The sequence below is a fragment of the Podarcis raffonei genome, chromosome 13, assembly GCF_027172205.1.
Source record: "Podarcis raffonei isolate rPodRaf1 chromosome 13, rPodRaf1.pri, whole genome shotgun sequence".
Classification (NCBI taxonomy): Eukaryota; Metazoa; Chordata; class Lepidosauria; order Squamata; family Lacertidae; genus Podarcis; species Podarcis raffonei.
In genome coordinates, this window is record NC_070614.1 from 18,815,732 (window position 1) to 18,834,406 (window position 18,675).

Genomic DNA, 18,675 nt, shown 5'->3' on the forward strand with positions numbered 1-18,675 from the left:
TCCGTTATTTCTTCACCCTTATTGCTGACAGGAATTCAGTGTGGAGGTGGAGAAGTCCTTTTTCTACACTCTGTACCATTCCCTTCACCACTACAAGTACCACACATTTCTGCGTTGTAAGGATGAGGTGAGTAAGAACCGTACCATTTTACTTCCATCACCTGGGATCCCTTTTTTCTACGGATAGAACTCCCCCCACCCCCGTAAAGAAGTGAGGAGTGGGCAGGTCTGAGGTGAAATCCAGGCTGCACAAACTCCTCTGTCTTGGCTGTGCTTATTTGGCGCAATGAAAACACGTCTTTGCACAAATAATTCCGGAGGTTGTTGCACAGAGACGCTGCTGCATTCTCTGGGAGACAGGTTCTCTTGGGGGGAAACAGCCGACTAAGGTGACTGGAAACTTGTTTCTTAATTTTTTAAAAAATATATTTTTGTGGCAGCTGGGCTTTCTGGAATACCTTGGGTATGCTGGCCTTCTTAGGGGCAGGGTGTCCCTTGCATTGAGGAGAAAGAGATCAAAAGGCTCAGTCATCTTTTCCAAGGTCATCTTTTCGAACCTGCTGCAATGCAGGACACTTTTTGCCCAAAGTAGAACTCAAACCCACAATCCTGAAATTAAAGAGTCTCATACTCTACTGACTTATCCATGGTATTCAGTTAAGGTTTACTCAGAGGTAGATCCATTGAAATTAACGAACACGGCTAAATTAGGTCCATTAATTTCAGTGGTTCTACTATGAGGAGAACCTAGCTGAATGCCAAAAAAAATTCCCCATTGTCTTAACCCATAGCAGTGTGAGTTGACAGCAGTATGGTTGGTGATACCGTGAGATGTCTCCTCAGTCCTTACGGTAAAACTTTGAGCTTTCACTCTTATACTGAGGATGATGTATATACTGCAGGGTGTGCAGATCATAGAGGTGCAAAACCTGGAATTGGGTTCAGAATTCAGCTACTATTTCTAGGAATGATTGTCCCTGTTGTTGCAAATATATCCTCGTAACTTTGTGATCATGGCCTAGTAAAATCTAAAAAGCCAGAGAGGTGGTAGGATAGGATTTCCAGTGGCTAGAGGGATCTGCCACGGGTGGTTTGCATTAATTTGTACTACTCCTGTATCTAAAATCAAGAATGAACTTGTGCATTGTAGGGGGTTGAAGTAGATGATCCTCAGGGACCCTTCCAACTCTACAATTCTATGATTCTATGAAATTATTGAGGGGCGTGGGAAGTGGGGAATGGCATGAAGGTGCTTAACTCATACGGGTGCCTTCCATACCAGCTTTTCAGTGCTTGCTGAAAACTTTTCTATTCCCCCAAGCCTATGCAGACAATCAAGAGCACACAACGGTCTCTTGATGTTTGCTTTCAACTTCCTTTTGCTTCTAACTTGTTTATGACTTTATTGCTTGACTATGTTTTTATGGTGCTGTAAACCACTGTGCTAAGTTTTTACGACACAGCGCTATATAAATATTTTTATAAACAAACCAAACACAACTTCGCTTTCTTCGGATTGCAGAATTTGGTTGGCCTGGTTGCGGAATCCGTTTGTTTTCATAAGCCCCGTGAGTCCCGCGCTGCCCACATGTGTGTGCGTAATGAAGCCTCTTAGCTAACGTTTTGTCCTTCTCTTGGGGGGCGGGTGGGGCTCTCCTTCTGCAGACAACGGCGATCGAGGGTCAGGACGAGGACCTGGGCCAGGAAGAAGTGGTGCAGCAGTGCATGCGCAACCAGCCGTGGCTGGAGAAACTGTTTGACTCCTTCAGCGAGTTGCTGACTCAGGCACAGAGCAAATGTGCGTGACGCAGCCGCCGGAGCCACGCCCCGGGAGGGGCTACCTAACGCCCGCCCCTCTGCAGAGCCAGAGCAGGAAGTGGGGAGAGGAAAGTCGAGGGGTACCATCACAGGCAACGAGTTCAGACTCAGCTTACCATCACCACCACCACCACCCCTTCCCTTTTCAGGTTTTCTTTTCTTTTTTAAAAAAATCAGGACCTGGGATGCGCCTCTTTATTTTTATTTTTGGTGGTGGGGTGCGCGGGAGGTTTGTGATGGCAGAGAGCACACGTTGAGGAGGGTTCTCATCAAAAGGAGCGGATGGCTGGACAGCCCCCTTTCCCTTTTGCCCTGGCTGTACAGAGAAATATTATTTATATATAAATGTATAAATGTCTAATTGGAGCAGCCTCGCCCCCTGCTCTGGTGGGGACTGAGAGTAGGAGAACCCCCATAGGAAGGTCAGAGGAGTGTTGGTGCCGGGATCTGGAGCTTGTGGGGATGGGATCCAGGAGCCGTAGGTTTCATCGGGGTGACGGGGTGGGAATGGGGACACGTGTGTTTTGGCGGGCAGCGTGAATAAACACATACAAGAGGGTCCAGGGTACTGTCCTGCATCTTGTCCATCAGGAACCTCTCCCTAGGGAAAGCTGAGTGTGTGTGGGGCAGGGGGTGTATTTGGCCACCCTTAACGCAGTGCCCAGATCCTTTTACCCACAGTCTGACCAGGCAATGAGACCCCACTTCCTCTCCCTGCCCGTAGACAACTCTCATCCCATCTCTGCCAAATAAACTGTTGCTTTGAGTTGAGGCTAGGGAGAGGCAGTCCACTCACACACTCACAGCGATTGCCTCTGTTATTGCTTCCAACAGGAATATTTATTGCCAAGTTGCCCCTTCCCAACCAAACGGTTGCAAAGAGCCACCCCCAACCCACTCCCGCAGGCTGCCTCTGGAGCACCTTCCTTCTTCACTCAGCCATTTTCGTGGGGGGCGATCGCTGCTGGTGGACCTGCCACGAGCCACTCTCCCCCCTTCTTTTCTTTTTGCCCGCCAAGTTTGGGGTTCTAGCTCTTTGGGACGTGTGGAGCATCTCTCCACCCATAACCCTTCTGAATAGGTAACCATAAATGGGGGGGCATAGTGACCCCCATAGCAACCTGTCTGTATCAAGGCTCCCTACATCTCTCTCCTTCCCATCCCTTCCACTTTCGCCCATTTTTAAAAAAGACTGTTCAGACTTTCTCAACTGGCCCTCACACGGATCACGGAAAGGGTTGCGCTAGGCCGTAGTTATGTCCCTCTGTGCTTTTCTTAGAACTGAGCTCCTTTGAGGAAAGGATAATTCCCTTCCAGCCCCTTCCTCGTGGTGTTTGACAAGGCAGGATTCTGCTCCCCATCCCTCCCCTCAGCTGTATATACTGTATAGGATAAAAAGTCTATGTATCATATTGTATTTGACTAACTTGAACTTAACGATACGCAGGAGTTTCTCTCTCTCTCTCTCTTTCTCTCTCTCCTCACCTGTAGCTGTGACGTTATTTGGTTTGGACTGAAACTTTTCATTAGGAGGTCGTTATTATTATTATTTTTAATCACCATTATTGTTGTTGTTGTTATTGAGGGGGAAAGGAGATTCTGTGTTCCCCCCACCCCGCAGCCTCCTAAGCAAAGATCCCTCTCTAACCCTGAGCTGAAATGCTAAAATAAACTCTCTTTAGATAGACAATTAGGTCCTTGCCCTGTTTCACACACTTTCTGCTCGCAGCCCAGCCCGGTCATTCAGCCAGCCTCTCTCATATATCACCCATAGCCCAGCCAGTTAACCAGTTTCCACCTCGGCATGTTTTCTCCTTTGGGTTTTCCTAGTGACCTCCCAGATCCATCTCACATCTCCACGTAGATTCCCCTGCTAGATCAGATTCCCGCCCCCCCAAACCAACGTCTACCTCATTCCCACTCCCCGAGACTACTTCTGATTTCTCTGTACCAGCCCAGTCTCCACACGGTTCTGTTTTTGTTTCTTCTTTGCTTTTCTCTACCGTCAAAAGGTTGCAGGTTTGATCCCCATATGGGGCAGCTGCATATTCCAGCATTGCAAGGGGTGCTGAAAGCACCCACCCACCAGTTTGATTTTTTAAAATCATGGTTCCCACACACTTCCCATGGAGGAAGTGCAAAAAGGTACTCTAGGGTGGAGGAGAAAACAGATCCCACCTCAGAAGAGGGCTTGGTCCCATTGCCCCAGCAGAGCTTCTTCAGTTAAGTTTCTGGACAGCACAGAAATGTGCTGGGGGCCCATCTGGCTGTGTTAGATCAGGGTCCCTTATATATACACAACTCTCCACAGCCCCCTGGATCCTACCCTTTCCCCTTAATTATTTATTGTGGATGAGTAGAGGTTGGCAAGTGTGATTGTGAGAGTGCATGGAGGGGGGTGGAACTTGGTGTACATGAGCTCCACTCAGAATGGAGTGTTTTTAAAGGGGGAAGAGGGTTGACTGGCTTCCTTTTGGATATTTTAAAAGCTTGCAATTTAGTTTTTAACACCTTTTCCCCTCACAAACCCGGTTTACTGATAGCTGTTGGGCCTTAGAGGCGAAGGACTGTAGCTTGAACCTGTGTGTGGAGGTGGGGTTAGTAAGTTGGGGTTTGGGAAACGAAGGGATGGGGGGACATACACGTGGTTTGTTTTCGAGGGACATTCAGAGCCTCAATACCTCCTGGAACGACAGACTTGCACCATCAATTTCATGCAAAATTTTGCTAAGGCGTTTGCCCCCTGGACGGAGGGGCCAAGCAGCCCAAACCCTGTGCACCAGAATTGGAAGGGCCCAGCTCAGAGTTGTTTAAGAATGTGTGTGCGCGCACACACAGAAACACACCCCACAGCTTCCTGTGACGAAAAGACTTCTCCTCCTCCTCCCCCACCCGCCCCAAATTTGGATCTTGGAAGGCCCCCTTTTTTACGATGTGTATTTCTGTGTATCTTGTTCGCGCCTCAAGGGTATTGTTCTGAGATAATGGGATTTGTGTTCTGTATTATTGGATGTTCCTATATATTTTTATTGTTTATTATTAGTGTCTGAGACGTTTTTTTCTCTCAATATGTAAAACTCACATTGTATACTGTGTACACAAACAAAATGACAAAAAACACTTTTCTTTGCAAAAATCAAATGCCTGCTGTACAGCTTTATTCCTTGTTTTTGGGGTGGCAGGGGAGAGTTCATTTGCAGTGAGCAGTTTGGACAATGAGAGACACTCAGGAGACCTGGCTTCCTAATTCTAGAGCAGCTGCTGCAAGAGAGCAGGACCTTTGGCCACCCAGATGTTGCTGAACTACAACTCCTTGGTGCAGCTGAGAGTTGTAGTTCAACATCTGGAGGGCCAAAAATTTCCCATGTTCTAGAGGTTTGTCCCCCACCGAGGTCCCCCATGTTGGTTCAGTGTCTGCCTAACGAACGCACAACCTCTGGCTTAAATAAAGCAATCTAAGTCTGTTTAGACCAGGGTTTCCCAAACTCAGGTCTCCAGCTGTTTTTGGACTACAACTCGCATCATCCCTAGCTTAGCAGGACCAGTGGTCAGGGATATTGGGAACTGTAGTCCAGAAACAATTGGAGACCCAAGTTTGGGGAACTGGTTTAGACTTTGGGAACCCCATTCCTTGCTCCAGATAGGTTTTTCCACCTCAAATCTCCAAAAGTCTAGTAATTGTGTCCCTACTTTAACCCAGTATTCAGTTTTCTTAACTTCTGAAAGAAAGATCGCAACAAAGGACAGCCTCACCAGTACCTGCCCCAAGTTTGATTTTATTTGCAGTACAAATACCTTTCTTTTCTTCAGGAATTAGAATACAGAAGAAGTTGAGACTCAAAACACTGTTGCCTGGGGGTAGGGGTCAGTCTTTCCATTAAGTTTTAAGTTACAGGTGTTTTAGGGCCCACCCATGAATTTGTCCAATCCTCTCTTAAAGCCATAGTTCAGTGGTGTGCCCTGTGAAGGACTACCTTTTGTCAGTCCTCCATCCCTCAGTTGTAGGTTAATCATGGATAGATCACCTTGAGCACCTATGCTGGTCACTAAAGTCCTGTTGACCCAAGCGCCCATCACACCTCACTGTTAGCCATTTTTGCCACGGTTGGTGTGAGCTGGATCCGACGTGTTTGGAGGGCCACCAATTCCCCATTCCTGCTCCATGGGCTACATCCTGAGACTCCTGAGGCATCCTGCTCACCCTTTAAAAGTGGATGGACCATATCCAAGGGACCACACTGAATGAGTCCCATGAATGTCTACTTGGAAGAAAGTTCCACAAGGAGAACTTGTTTCTCAGGTAAGTGTGTATCGGATTATAGCCTGAATGTCTCCATAGCCTACTCAGTGCTGCCTGCTTCCTTACCTGCCCAATTTTGTGCCGCCACCACAAACAGCAACACACACTGATTTGGGAATGACTCCCTTTTATTCAAAACCACTTCTGGGTACATGAGAATTTCACAGCTTCCTACCCTAACATTTCATGGCCCTTTGGCCCCACTGTTTGCAAAAAAAACCACCCCTCTGTACCGTGTGTGTGTGTGTAGATTGCATATAATTGCCAACAGAGAAGACTTCCTACAGCTGACAACGCGGACTCTATTCAAGGATGGCTTATGCCATAATAAATCTGTTCGTATTTAAAGTGCCACAAGATGATGATGCTTGAATAGGTGGTAACTCTTTGGTGTTTAACAAGCTGGAATGATCTTAACTGCTTGTGGGGGGAGATGCCTTGCATTTGGGCAGGATTTAATTTAATTATGACCATTTGCTCTTTAGGTGGCAGGTAGAGGATCTTAAATGGGTAGATAGCCCTTGGGGTTCATTCAACCCTCTGTCCCAGGCGGTTTTTGTGGGGGGGGGTCACCCCACAAAACTTGATCTTTTTTTAAAAAAAGTGTGCTTCTTTGGGTCCCCTACTGTAATGCGATGCTGCTAACCTATTTTTGTTTTGGACTACAACTCCCATCAGCCCCTGCTAGAATGTGTTCTGGCTGGGGCTCTTGGGAGTTGTAGTCCAAAGCAGCTGGAGGGTTGCAAAAAATAAAATAAAATTCCTTGCTTAATTTTTATTGACTGTTCCTATTAATCATGTGCTGTGCATAATGATGGCTGTGAGTTTTTAAAAAATAGATAACACCCCTTTAGATGCGTTTGTACAATACGGCTTTGAACATGTACATAAAAGTGTGTATGTGCAAAAAGCTTGCTGGCTCTGGCTACATTGAAGAGTCTGAGCCCCTCGTTTTCCTGCCCACTCTCTCACCCATCCTAAAACCAGACTATCCTATTCTTTCCGGATTTAAACCCATGAACCTATATTTCTCAAATTGCTCTGCCTTCTACTATGGGCAGATTTAGAGAAGCGTGACCGGTTCACCCGCACTGGGATTTGAGGCAGGGGGCACAGCACCAAATTTTGGCATCTCTGAAAGCCCCAAATCCGCCTCTGCTCCTACCCCCTGGTGTAGGAGATTCCCCTTCTTGCCAGTTTTCTCTGAAGACTTAACAGAGAAAGGTGGGGGAACAGGATAGGAAGGCACTGAGTACTCTTCCCGCACCTCGTCCCAGTCATCGTGTATATAACCTATTTCCTGCCTATTTAGTGGGTGTTGAGTGGGTACATGATTTATCTGCTTCCTGACCTGTTCCTGTTTGCAGGAACGTATTGTAGTATTTGGACACAACTGCAGAATACACATTGCCAGCCCTTGTTGCATAGGTGAGGGGGGTGAGAGGTGTGGGGAGGTGGAGATAAGGGAGAAATCCTGCCGCGCCCACTCCTTAGGAGGGAACCTGAGCAGTTGTTCTTCCCTTTCCGGGCTTTGTAGCTTGGTGTGGGAAGGCAGTTTACAGCAGGGAACAAGGACAGCCTTTGCTTTCTTTCTTCTTAGGGCTGACAGCCGGGGCAGGGGGCGATTCCAGCTCATGAAACCTCCTGCAAATCAAAAGAGGGAAGAGGTGAAAATTGGGACAGGAAGCAGAGAGAGAATACAGTGGTACCTCTGGATGCAAACGGGATCCATTCCGGAGCCCCGTTCGCATCCAGAGCAGAACACAACCCACATCTGCGCATGCACAGGTCGCCATTTGCCGCTTCTGCGCATGATGTCATTTTGAGCGTCTGCGCATGCGGCGAAACCCAGAAGTAACTCATTCCGTTACTTCTGGGTCATCACGGAGCGCAACCCGAAAACGCTCAACCTGAAGCAACGTCAACCCGAGGTATGACTGTATAGCAAAAATAAGGCAGCATAGCTCTTATCACCTGCTCAGATTTTCAGGAAAATGCTAATTTTTCTCCTAAGTTCTGAGATTGCAGGGGTGGGATGGATGACCCTCACATACCCTTCCAACTCCACAATTTTACTCTATGACTAGGTCACAGGCAGCCGTCCAGTTGTTCTTGGACTACAATTCCCATCAGTCCTAGCCACCATGGCCTTTGGTCAAGGTTGATGAGAGTTGAAGTCTTAACATCTAAAATAACAGCGTATTGGGTACCCCTGAACTTGGTGGCCAAATTTAGCAAAACTCTAATTGGTGGATCTTGAGGATCTAGTAAAAGTAGATACCACAAGACTCAAATCTGTTTACCCCTAGGCTAATGGCATAGGGCTATATATATATATATATCTCAACTTTCATCAAGCTGTGTTGGCTGGGGCTGATGGAAGCTGTAGTCTAAATTATTATTATCAGCAGTAGTAGTATTTCATTTATGTATTAAATTTATACCCATAGATCTTAGGACAGTTCACAACATAAATTACAAAATAAAAACAGGATACATAATAAAAACAAAGACAACCCAATAATCTGAAACATCTGGAGGGCACCAGGTTGAAGTAAATAATGAAATACAGTACAAATAGCCACATACGGCCTCCATATTGACGTTATTATCAAAGGAAGCTGCTTCCCCCAGGCTTTGGGGAGCCAATTTTATTACAGTATTTACTTATTCATTATATAGTCGTACCTTGGATACCAAACACCTTGTGAGTTGAACATTTTGGCTCCCAAACGCCACAAACCTGGAAGGGAGTGTTCCAGTTTGCAAACATTGTTTGGAACCCAAACGTCCGATGGGGCTTCCAAGGCTTCCGATTGGCTGCAGGAGCTTGCTGCAGCCAATCAGAAGCTGTGCCTTGGTTTCCGAACATTTTGGAAGTCGAACGGACTTCCGGAACCGATTCCATTCGACTTCCGAGGTACCACTGTATTTGACATCCCTGCAAAAAAAAATGTCTCAAAGCAACAGACTTAGTCGTGTTAAGACACAGCACATCCACCAAGTCACCTGTCCTCTTACCTGATGGCCCTGACTAGCTCATAGAAAGATTCATCCACGTTGAGGCGGATTTTGGCAGAGGCTTCCATGTACGGGATCCGATTCTCCCGGGCAAAGCTGAGGGCCTCCTCCTTGGGTACCTGAATAGGAAAAGCAGCGATGAGAAATAGCAATGGATACCGTTACATGGCAGAAGAGTGTAGCTGTGGTGGTGGGAGGGAGGGAGCAAAAGGAGAAAAACAAAATGGCGGCTGGCATTGGGTAGTTGTAATGTCTGGTTGCACAGCATCCCACATCCAGCTAATTTGTGACCCCTGTCCCACATTTTTTAAGGGAACTGGAAATGTGGAGATACTGAAGGGGCATGTAAGAAGGCATGGGTGCCTTGTGGCAGCCAAATCTTCCCCACTCATGGCTGCTCACAAAGATAAATTTTCTCTCAGCCAGGTAAAGGTAAAGGTACCCCTCCCCGTACGGGCCAGTCTTGCCAGACTCTGGGGTTGTGCGCCCATCTCACTCAAGAGGCCGGGGGCCAGCGCTGTCCGGAGACACTTCCGGGTCACGTGGCCAGCGTGACATCGCTGCTCTGGCGAGCCAGAGCCGCACACGGAAACGCCGTTTACCTTCCCGCTAGAAAGCGGTCCCTATTTATCTACTTGCACCCAGGGGTGCTTTCGAACTGCTAGGTTGGCAGGCACTGGGACCGAGCAGCGGGAGTGCACCCCGCCACGGGGATTCGAACCGCTGACCTTTCGATCGGCAAGCCCTAGGCGCTGAGGCTTTTACCCACAGCGCCACCCGCGCTGCCAAGCTCTCATTTTGGAGACCAACTGGGTCAAATGCAACAGTGCTCTCTGTGCACCATATAAAACAGCCAGGGAATGGCAATTATTCAATTTTATTTATTGTCATTTACAGTGGTACCTCGGGTTAAGAACTTAATTTGTTCTGGAGGTCCGTTCTTAACCTGAAACTGTTCTTAACCTGAGGTACCACTTTAGCTAATGGGGCCTCCCGTTGCTGCCACGCGATTTCTGTTCTCATCCTGAAGCAAAGTCTTAACCCAAGGTACTATTTCTGGGTTAGCAGAGTCTGTAACCTGAAGTATCTGTAACCTGAAGCGTCTGTAACCTGAGGTACCACTGTATTATATTTATTAGTTGCCCAGATTTGGATGACCTACTAAGGCAAATCACGGCTTAGCTCAGGGCAACAGCAGAATGAGTGCTGGAGGAAGAAAGTGGTCATAATTTCCCTGTAGATGTTCACCCACCTGCACATTCATCCTAAGCCATGTTTTGGCTTAGCATCATGTAGTCAGAACTTGCAGCAGAGCAAAAACAAATGTAGCAGCAGCAAAAGATGTTAAATCAAAGATGGCTTAACCTGTGGCCTTCCACATGTTATTGGACTCCAGTTCCCATCAGCCCCTGCCAGCATGGCCAATAGCTAGGGATGATGGGAGTTACAGTCCAACAACATATGGAGGGCTGACGGTTCCTTCTCCCTATTATCCATTACAACCAGCAACGATAAAACTGGGTGTGAAACACACACAAAATCCCCCATCAAAATAGAAGTGCATCACATCTCTGACAAAACACAGAGGGAGCCTGATGAAATAAAATTGGGAAAGCATTCAGGAGTTGTGGCACCACCACAAAGAAGGCCTTGTCTCTCAAGCTCATGCCTTGCCATACCTCCCTAGAGCAAGGCATTACACATTTATCTTAATTCTCACCCAGGTCTGTATGGGTTTCCCAAATTGAGACTGCAGAGAGAGGATTCAAAACATTATCGACTCATGTACCACCGCAGAGTCCCACCACCGCAGAGACTGATATCACGATAAGTGTTTGAACGCTATGGAAGGCTCACCTGCCGATAAAGGTCAAGGTCAGCCTTATTCCCCACAAGGATCATAGGAAAGTCGTCACGGTCTTTCACTCGAAGTATCTGAGTGTGAAACTTGTGGATCTCATTGAAACTGTGGCAGAGAAGCAAAGAAGACAGGTGAGACTTTTCAATAAGACGCTCCTTAGAAAGGACACTGTTCTAAGTTTGGTTTAAAACTACTAAGGTTAGGGGAACTGGAAACATCAGGTGTGGCTAACCCAGGGCCAAATCCTTTCTTAACTGTAAGCTTACTGGACAGACTAGGTTACTCTCAGTCTCAGTTTCCTCAGCTGTAAAATGGAAATTAGAACAGTCTGTTTTGATGTTGTGAGGATAAACAATATAGAATATTCTGCAGAGAACGTGTGCAACGTAAGCTATTAACTGGCAAAACTGTTTTATTTCAAAACTAGATCTTTGCATCTTTTAAAAATGATTAAATGTGCATGTTATAACCTCATAATTAATTGAGGTTTTATTAATGTTTTTAAATTTCATAAAATAAAAAAATTCCTTCCAGTAGCACCTTAAAGAACAACTAAGTTAGTTATTGGTATGAGCTTTTGTGTGCATGCACACTTCTTCAGAAAGCTCATACCAATAACTAACTTAGTTGGTCTCTAAGGTGCTACTGGAAGGAATTTTTTCATTTTGTTTCAACTACGGCTGTCCAACACGGCTACCTAACTGTAATTAAATTTCATATATTGTGTATTTTATTGCTGTAAGCAGCTTTTGAGATCTACGTGGTGAAATGCAGGATATCATGTTTTAAATATACAAATAAGAGTCCTGTTGAGCATTCTGGCAACAGTTACTTCATTTAAGTAAATGTAGGTGTTTAATTAGGCACGGTGAGGTGTTTTGTTGTACCTGGCATTATCAAAACTTGCTGTCCTAGCGAAGCGCCAACCATTCTAAACCAACTACAAATTAAACACCCCCTCAGAAAAGCACCAGAAGAAAACACACCAACTCAACTCAGAACCCATAGAAAGCTCTTTCCTCCCCATCCTTTGACCACTGGACTGAGAGGACAGGACCTTCTAATTTAACCATGGCTTGGGTCTTACCTGCCACGATCATTGATGGCATAGACGAGGAGGAAACCTTCCCCAGTACGCATATACTGCTCTCTCATGGCCCCAAACTCCTCCTGGCCAGCTGTGTCCAGAACTGAAAGCATAAGAGAAGTAGTTTAGATCTAAATTATTCCAAATTTGATGGGAGTGAAACAAGAGACGGCCTTCGGGGACTGATTGGTTCCACCAAGCTTCCCCATTTGGTCTGCTATGATGCCTTGGCCTAGTCATGCTCACCTACCCTAGATGATGCCAGGTGTGGGGCAGGTAAATATGATGGACTCCAATTCCCATCAGCCCCAGCCAGGAGGGCCAATGGCCAAAGGTGATGGGATCTGTTGTCCAACAAACATTTGGAAGGCACAATGTTGGCTATCCCTGCACTACATTCATGTGCTCTCCCACATTAAAACAGACAAACAAAATATTACCTGCAAGTAAGAGGCAACTAGCACCACTCCTTCCATCAGCTGAGGGAGAAACTGCTAGTTTGTGGGGCTAATTTGCTATTTACAGAGTTTAGGGCATGGGTAGGCAAACTAAGGCCCGGGGGCCGGATCTGGCCCAATTGCCTTCTAAATCCGGCCCACGGACAGTCCAGGAATCAATGTGCTTTTACATGAGTAGAAAGTGTGCTTTTATTTAAAATGCATCTCTGGGTTATTTGTGGGGCATGGGCATTCGTTCATTCCCCCCCAAAAAATATAATCTGGTCCCCCACAAGGTCTGAGGAACAGTGGACCGGCCCCCTGATGAAAAAGTTTGCTGACCCCTGGTTTAGGGTCATTGTCAGTGTGGTTTTAAGTGCAGAACTGGAACATTCACCTGGAGTTCAAAGTGGTACACTCCACTCTTATCACTTCATTACACTACATTTGCAGACCAGGCCATAACCATTATGACATCTTTATCTTTATTCTTTGTAGATTGTATTGTTGTTTTGTTGCTATGGCCGGTGGCTGATGCAAATAAAGATTCATTCATTCATTCCTATGTCCTTCTGATATTGACACACACCCCTACTAAACATGTACCTCCTATTCACCTTTGAGAAAAAACATTTGTTCCAAATTCCTTTATGGTTCCCCCACACCCAAGAAGTGCTTCCAGATCTTTAACCCTCCATGTAGTAGCATGGGCTACCCTTCTGTCCAATCAGATGATGTCATCAGGAAAGGACAGCTTTCTTGCGAGTTTGTTGCTATAAAGCACTTGGGACATTATACCTGTCTGAGCTCTCTCAATATGGCACTTCCCATCATATTGTTCCTGATCATTCCTTTGTCGTTGGGTGATTCTCCTCTCCCAATACCTTCTGTCTAATTTCCCTTCCTCAATTTGCTTCTCATGGAGCCGTTTGTCACACAAACTGAATGTCGTCGTCCCCACTCATTTGACCACTGATGGGAGGACACTGGTGATGGGGAAAGCATAACAAAGCCCTGTCCCACAAAGCTGTGGTCATGATACACTCGACATTCCTCCATCCCTTTTTAAGCTAAGGAAGGATGCTGCCCATTGCAGAATGCAAGGATCATGTTCTCCCAAGCTTCTGTCTCCCTCAAAACATTTGCATGCAGCCTCCACATCACCTGAATAGGACCCCAGCCCAGTAATACTCACTATCCAGCCGTGTGGAGGTGCCATCAATGTTGCAGATTTTTGTGTACGAGTCCTCAATTGTGGGGTCATAGTCCGAGACAAAATATGACTGGGGGGGGGGAGGAAGAAAGGAAGGATGTTAAGGATGACAGAAAGAACTAAACTTGAAGACCCTTGCTACTCCATAAGAGCAAAAACAGGACACCCTACCCCCAGTATTGATCCTGTGTTCCCCATGAGAACCATAGTTTTCCAGTACAAGAGTTCCTTCAGGTCTCTTTGACATCAGATCAGTAATTTGGTCACCAAAGGCGACTAGGAATTCCATGCAGACGAGTGAATGGGCTGGCTAAGGAGAATGAGATTGCTTTCTGTTACTCCCTGGCCAGCAAGCAGATAAAGCAGGGTGCTGGAGGGATGGATCTGGTGAAAGGCCGTTTTTTTAACTATCCTGCTAGGAAGTTAGTAGCCTGGTTTTCTTCCCCATGTTGGCTGCGGAGGAGAACTTCTCTCCTCCATTGTCGTCATGGGATAGCTCAGCTGATGGAGAATGAGACTCTTAAACTTAGGGTTGTGGTTTCAAGCCCCATGTTGGGTGAAAGATTCCTGCATTGTAGGGGGTTGGACTAGATGTCTCTTGTGATCCCTTCTAACTTTATGAGTTACCCAGGGTAAAGGGACCCCTGACCATTAGGTCCACTCATGACCGACTCTGGGGTTGCAGCGCTCATCTCGCTTTATTGGCCGAGGGAGCCAGCATACAGCTTCTGGGTCATGTGGCCAGCATGACTAAACCGCTTCTGGTGAACCAGAGCAGTGCATGGAAACACCGTTTACTTTTCCAGCGGGTGTGCTACCTATTTATCTACTTGCACTTTGACGTGCTTTTGAACTGCTAGGTTGGCAGGAGCAGGGACCGAGCACCGGGAGCTCACCCCATCGTGGGGATTCGAACCGCCGGCCTTCTGATCGGCAAGTCCTAGGCTCTGTGGTTTAACCCATGGCGCCACCTGCGTCTCTTACTCTCTTAGCAGACCACTAAAATGAAACAGAAGCATGCTAATAACGTCTGTGGCTTTATTTGCAAGGATCTCTGCAGTCTGCTACACAAAGCTTGGATTCTGGTCCTTCCCTTCCCTGCATTCTTAAAAAATTTATAAAACGGTTTGCCTTTCTGGATCAGATCCAAATTTATAAAATAATGCAAGCTTTGCTTTAGTGCATCGGAGCCAAAGGTCATCTGATCATTTGAAACTGCCTGGTCCATCGAGCCTGGGCACATCAGCTTGAACAGTGGCTCTCCAGGGTCTGAGCAGAGATCCCTTTCCAGCCCTCGCATGCAAGATCCTTTAGCTGGAAATGCCATCCAGCCCAGCCCTTGTTTACAACAGGAGCCAGCTGCCTCTAGAAAGCTCACAAGCACAGTGTGATGCTGATGGTCCCAGTCCTGGGTACCTCCCTTTTTTCTCCACTTGATTTGGACCTTTCCATTCCATGCCAGGGATAACTCCCCTTCCCCAACCTCCTGGGGGCCAAGGTCCCTTTGCCCCCCCAATAAAATATTTGAGGGCCCCCCAAAGTTGATCGGCATTGCCATTCAAACAGCGTGCATGTGCCGTGTTTTTTGATCAATTAAGCGGGATGGGGCTTACCTGCCCCCCTATCACCTGGTTCCCAATAGGGGAGGTTCAGGCGGACCGCAATCTCAGCCTCTCCAGAGGAAGAATTTGAGGCTGCTCAGGACTGAGCCCAATCGCCCTTCCCGTTCATGGGGAAACATCAAATACCTCTTATCTTGGCTTTTTTTTTTTTTTTTTTTGTGGGATCGGCTTAGAAAAGGGACTGAGAAACTTGTGGGACTACAACTCCCACCAGCCCCAGCCAGCGTGGCCAACGGTCAGGGATGATGGGAGCTGGAGTCTATCAACATCTAGAGGTCCACCTTAGGAGAAATCCCTGCCTCCGCCGCTAGGGGGAAACAAGCGACTGGGTTCCTGCGCACGTTTAATGGGAGCCCCACCGAACTTCCACGGGGATTACTCCCGAGTAAACGTGCACACAGCGTCGGCAGTCCGGACTTGCTCAAGCGCTGAACGCTTCTCTTGGGGAGGGAAAACGTCCCAGCAAAGGCGGCAAAACTTCCTCCCAGTTTTTAAAAAAACCTCATCCTCATCAACAACACAGGATCTTGGCTCAGGTTTCGCTTTCACCACCGCCCTGTGTCACCTGAACGCGAACTTCGGCGCGGAAACATATGGTAAAGTTTGGGGAGGTTTTTAAATATATATTTTTGTCGCCATCTGCCCCCCCGGCCCCGCTCTCCCGCCCTCGCCGCCTTAGGCTCGCCCTACCTGGATGAATTGGATGGTGAGCGCGCTCTTGCCCACGCCGCCTCCGCCGACCACCACCAGCTTGTATTTCTCCAGCGGCGCCGCGCCTTCCTTGGGATTCATCATGGTCAGGGGGGTGGGGGATCGGCTCGGTGAACTCAGAAGCCCCCCAGCCCTGCCTCTGCCATCGCCGGCTACCGTCCCTGCCCCCCCTCGAAAGATGGCTGAGATCCGGGGTGGGCCCTCCTCCCTGCACGATACGAATCGGCGCTCCGAGAAGCGAAGCGCGGCGATTCCCGGCCGCTCCGCTTCCCTATTTGGCCAACGGGAGCCGCTGCGGGGCGGGTCCCACGTCCGGAACAAACTCCGCCGGCCCCCACACTCCGCCCCCGCCCCGGGGTGGTGGGCCCCGTCGCTAGTGGCGGAGGGAGGCGCTCGGCAAGCGGGGAGGAGGAGAAGGAGGGCCGCTTCTCTCCGGTCGTGCGCTTTTCTCCCCAGGACGCACGGCGCGCCTTCGGAAGCGCTGCTGCTCCCTTTCCGCCAAAGCGCAAAGCAAAAGCAAGATCGGGCCAAAACAACAACAACAACACGGTTACAACCCCGCGGTTTAACGATTCGCACTGACCCTGGAGTGGCGGCACTCCGGGGAAAGAGCAGGGACTGTGCGCAACAGGAACTAGTAACTTGACTACTGCAGCTTCCCACGTGGCGGCCTCGCGCTGACTTTCTAGGCGCGCCCTGCGCGGCGCCTGCGGCTCGGGATTTTGCTTTGCGGGGTGGTGGCGGAGAGGTTTGGTGTTGGAAGGGTATGGCCGGACTCCTGGGTCCTTTTTGGCGCTCCGGCGGTGGGAGGCGGGAAGTGGATGGTGATCCTTTGGGTGTTGATGATGATGGTGATTCGAGGTGCATCACAACATCGGAGATTAGTCCGTGAGACTTTATTCCCAAGGTGGCGCACATAGGATCGGTTGCAGCCATAGCTGTTTAGAATAGTTTGTGGCGGGGTGGGCTTAGGGGTGCCCCAAACCTTATAACACGCAGCGCGCATACACACCATTTGAGTGGCAATACCCAGTGCTCCCCCCCTAAAAAAAATGTTTAGCGGTACTCTCATTTTGACTCAAGAAAATCACCATTTTATAGTTAAAATCAGGGGAAATAAATACAGTAAATGGACAAAAGTACAAAGGTTCACGAGAAAATTGGTTTTGGAAAACTGTTAAAATGATCTACACTGAAATTCAACTAAGGGGATTTGTGGAAGTCACTTAACAATGTCACTAAGATTGGTTTAAATACGGTTAAGATTTATGTTTGTTTATTTATTTTTTTGGAAAATCAGTAAAAAAAATTGAAGGGGGGAAAAGTGCAAAGATTCACAAAATGTTTAGGGGTATGCGTCCCCCCAGAAAAAAGCACTGGGAATGCCTATCAACTGCGGGGTGCTCAAATAATTTATGGGGTGGGGTGGCGAATGGACCTCGGCCCCTATGACTCGGGAGTCAGGATTTATGGGTCCTTTGGAAGTGCAGGAAATTGGCCAGCTTTAAGCCTGGGTCCCAAGCGCTCTTCTCTCCTCGTTGGACTGAGCGCAGGGCGCTAGGACCCGGCGCGGGGCGTGGCGCGCGGGGCGAGGAGCCATGAGCTCACCACCACATTCCTTTCATGTGTTGTGCGAAGGAAGTCGAGGCACCACCCGCTGCTTGTTGCCTCCCTCCCTCCCTCCACCCGCCAGCTGCCTGCACAGGACCCTCCTTGCCATGCACCGAAGAGGAGAGAGCTCGGGGATCGGCGGAATGCGCAGGCTTTTCAACTTGGCACCTTGTTCTAGCGCACAGGCTGGGCTCAGATTCTGCAGATGTGGAAACAGCTGCGTTCATCTGGGAAACAGCAGCAAGAGTTGCACTGAGCCTGGGCTGGTACTCAGGGAAGCACAGATCTATTTTAGAAATGTTTGTGCAAAACAAAGGGCCGCTTTTCTGAGACCCAGAATAAGTTTTCCCCCCCATACTGTTTAGTGTTTGTCTATTATTGAAGAGGGGTGGGAAATCCGAAATACAGCAGTACAGTACCAAGGTATAGGGACGCGGGTGGCACTGTGGGTTAAACCACAGAGCCTAGGGCTTGCTGATCAGAAGGTTGGTGGTTCGAATCCCCGCAACTCGGCCCCTGCTCCTGCCAACCTAGCAGTTCGAAAGCACGTCAAAGTGCAAGTAGATAAATAGGTACCGCTCCAGTGGGAAGGTAAACGGCGTCGTTTCCGTGCGCTGCTCTGGTTCGCCAGAAGCGGCTTAGTCATGCTGGCCACATGACCCGGAAGCTGTACGCCGGCTCCCTCGGCCAATAAAGCGAGATGAGCGCCGCAACCCCAGAGTCGGCCACGACTGGACCTAATGGTCAGGGGTCCCTTTACCTTTACCTTTACCAAGGTATAATTGGAGTGCACATGGTTTGCACCATCCTTGGACAACTGTATCAAAGCGGTTTTAATGTTACAGACAACTTTGTTATCTTTTGTGATTTAGAAATACTTCTATAGATATATAATAAACCTGGCTCCCTGCAGATGTTTTGTACTACAACTCCCATCAACCCAGCCAGCGCATGTCCAAAGTACCTGGAGGGCACCAGGTTGGTGAATTAAGGT

The 18,675-nt window shown here is 48.1% G+C and overlaps 3 protein-coding genes across 3 annotated transcripts in view; 1 reads left to right on the top strand and 2 right to left on the bottom strand.

The window, feature by feature from the left end:
- PRR12 (proline rich 12) overlaps window positions 1–4,959 on the top strand; it is a 47,209-nt gene extending 42,250 nt beyond the window's left edge. Inside the window, exons 13-14 of the mRNA XM_053362501.1 lie at window positions 32–127; window positions 1,666–4,959. Of these exons, the coding sequence (XP_053218476.1) occupies window positions 32–127; window positions 1,666–1,806 (237 nt within the window). The 3' untranslated portion in view covers window positions 1,807–4,959. The remainder of the gene's footprint in view (window positions 1–31; window positions 128–1,665) is intronic.
- The window catches only part of IRF3 (interferon regulatory factor 3), a 336,177-nt gene that overhangs the window by 268,885 nt on the left and 48,617 nt on the right, over window positions 1–18,675 (bottom strand). The window lies entirely within an intron of this gene.
- Window positions 6,874–16,365, bottom strand: RRAS (RAS related). The gene is made up of 6 exons (XM_053362533.1): window positions 16,050–16,365; window positions 13,720–13,807; window positions 12,088–12,190; window positions 10,997–11,105; window positions 9,140–9,258; window positions 6,874–7,762 (listed from the first exon to the last, which is right to left on the bottom strand). The coding sequence occupies exons 1-6, from the start codon at window positions 16,152–16,154 to the stop codon at window positions 7,675–7,677; spliced, it is 612 nt and encodes a 203-aa protein (XP_053218508.1). The 5' UTR covers window positions 16,155–16,365; the 3' UTR covers window positions 6,874–7,674.

Coding starts and splice junctions, on each gene's coding strand:
- RRAS (XM_053362533.1), bottom strand. CDS start 16,154: ATGATGAATCCCAAGGAAGGCGCGGCGCCGCTGGAGAAATACAAGCTG. Junction 9,259..10,996: donor ACCTTGACCTTTATCGGCAG/GTGAGCCTTCCA, acceptor TTTCCTATTCAG/GTACCCAAGGAGGAGGCCCT. Junction 7,763..9,139: donor GAGCTAGTCAGGGCCATCAG/GTAAGAGGACAG, acceptor TTTGATTTGCAG/GAGGTTTCATGAGCTGGAAT.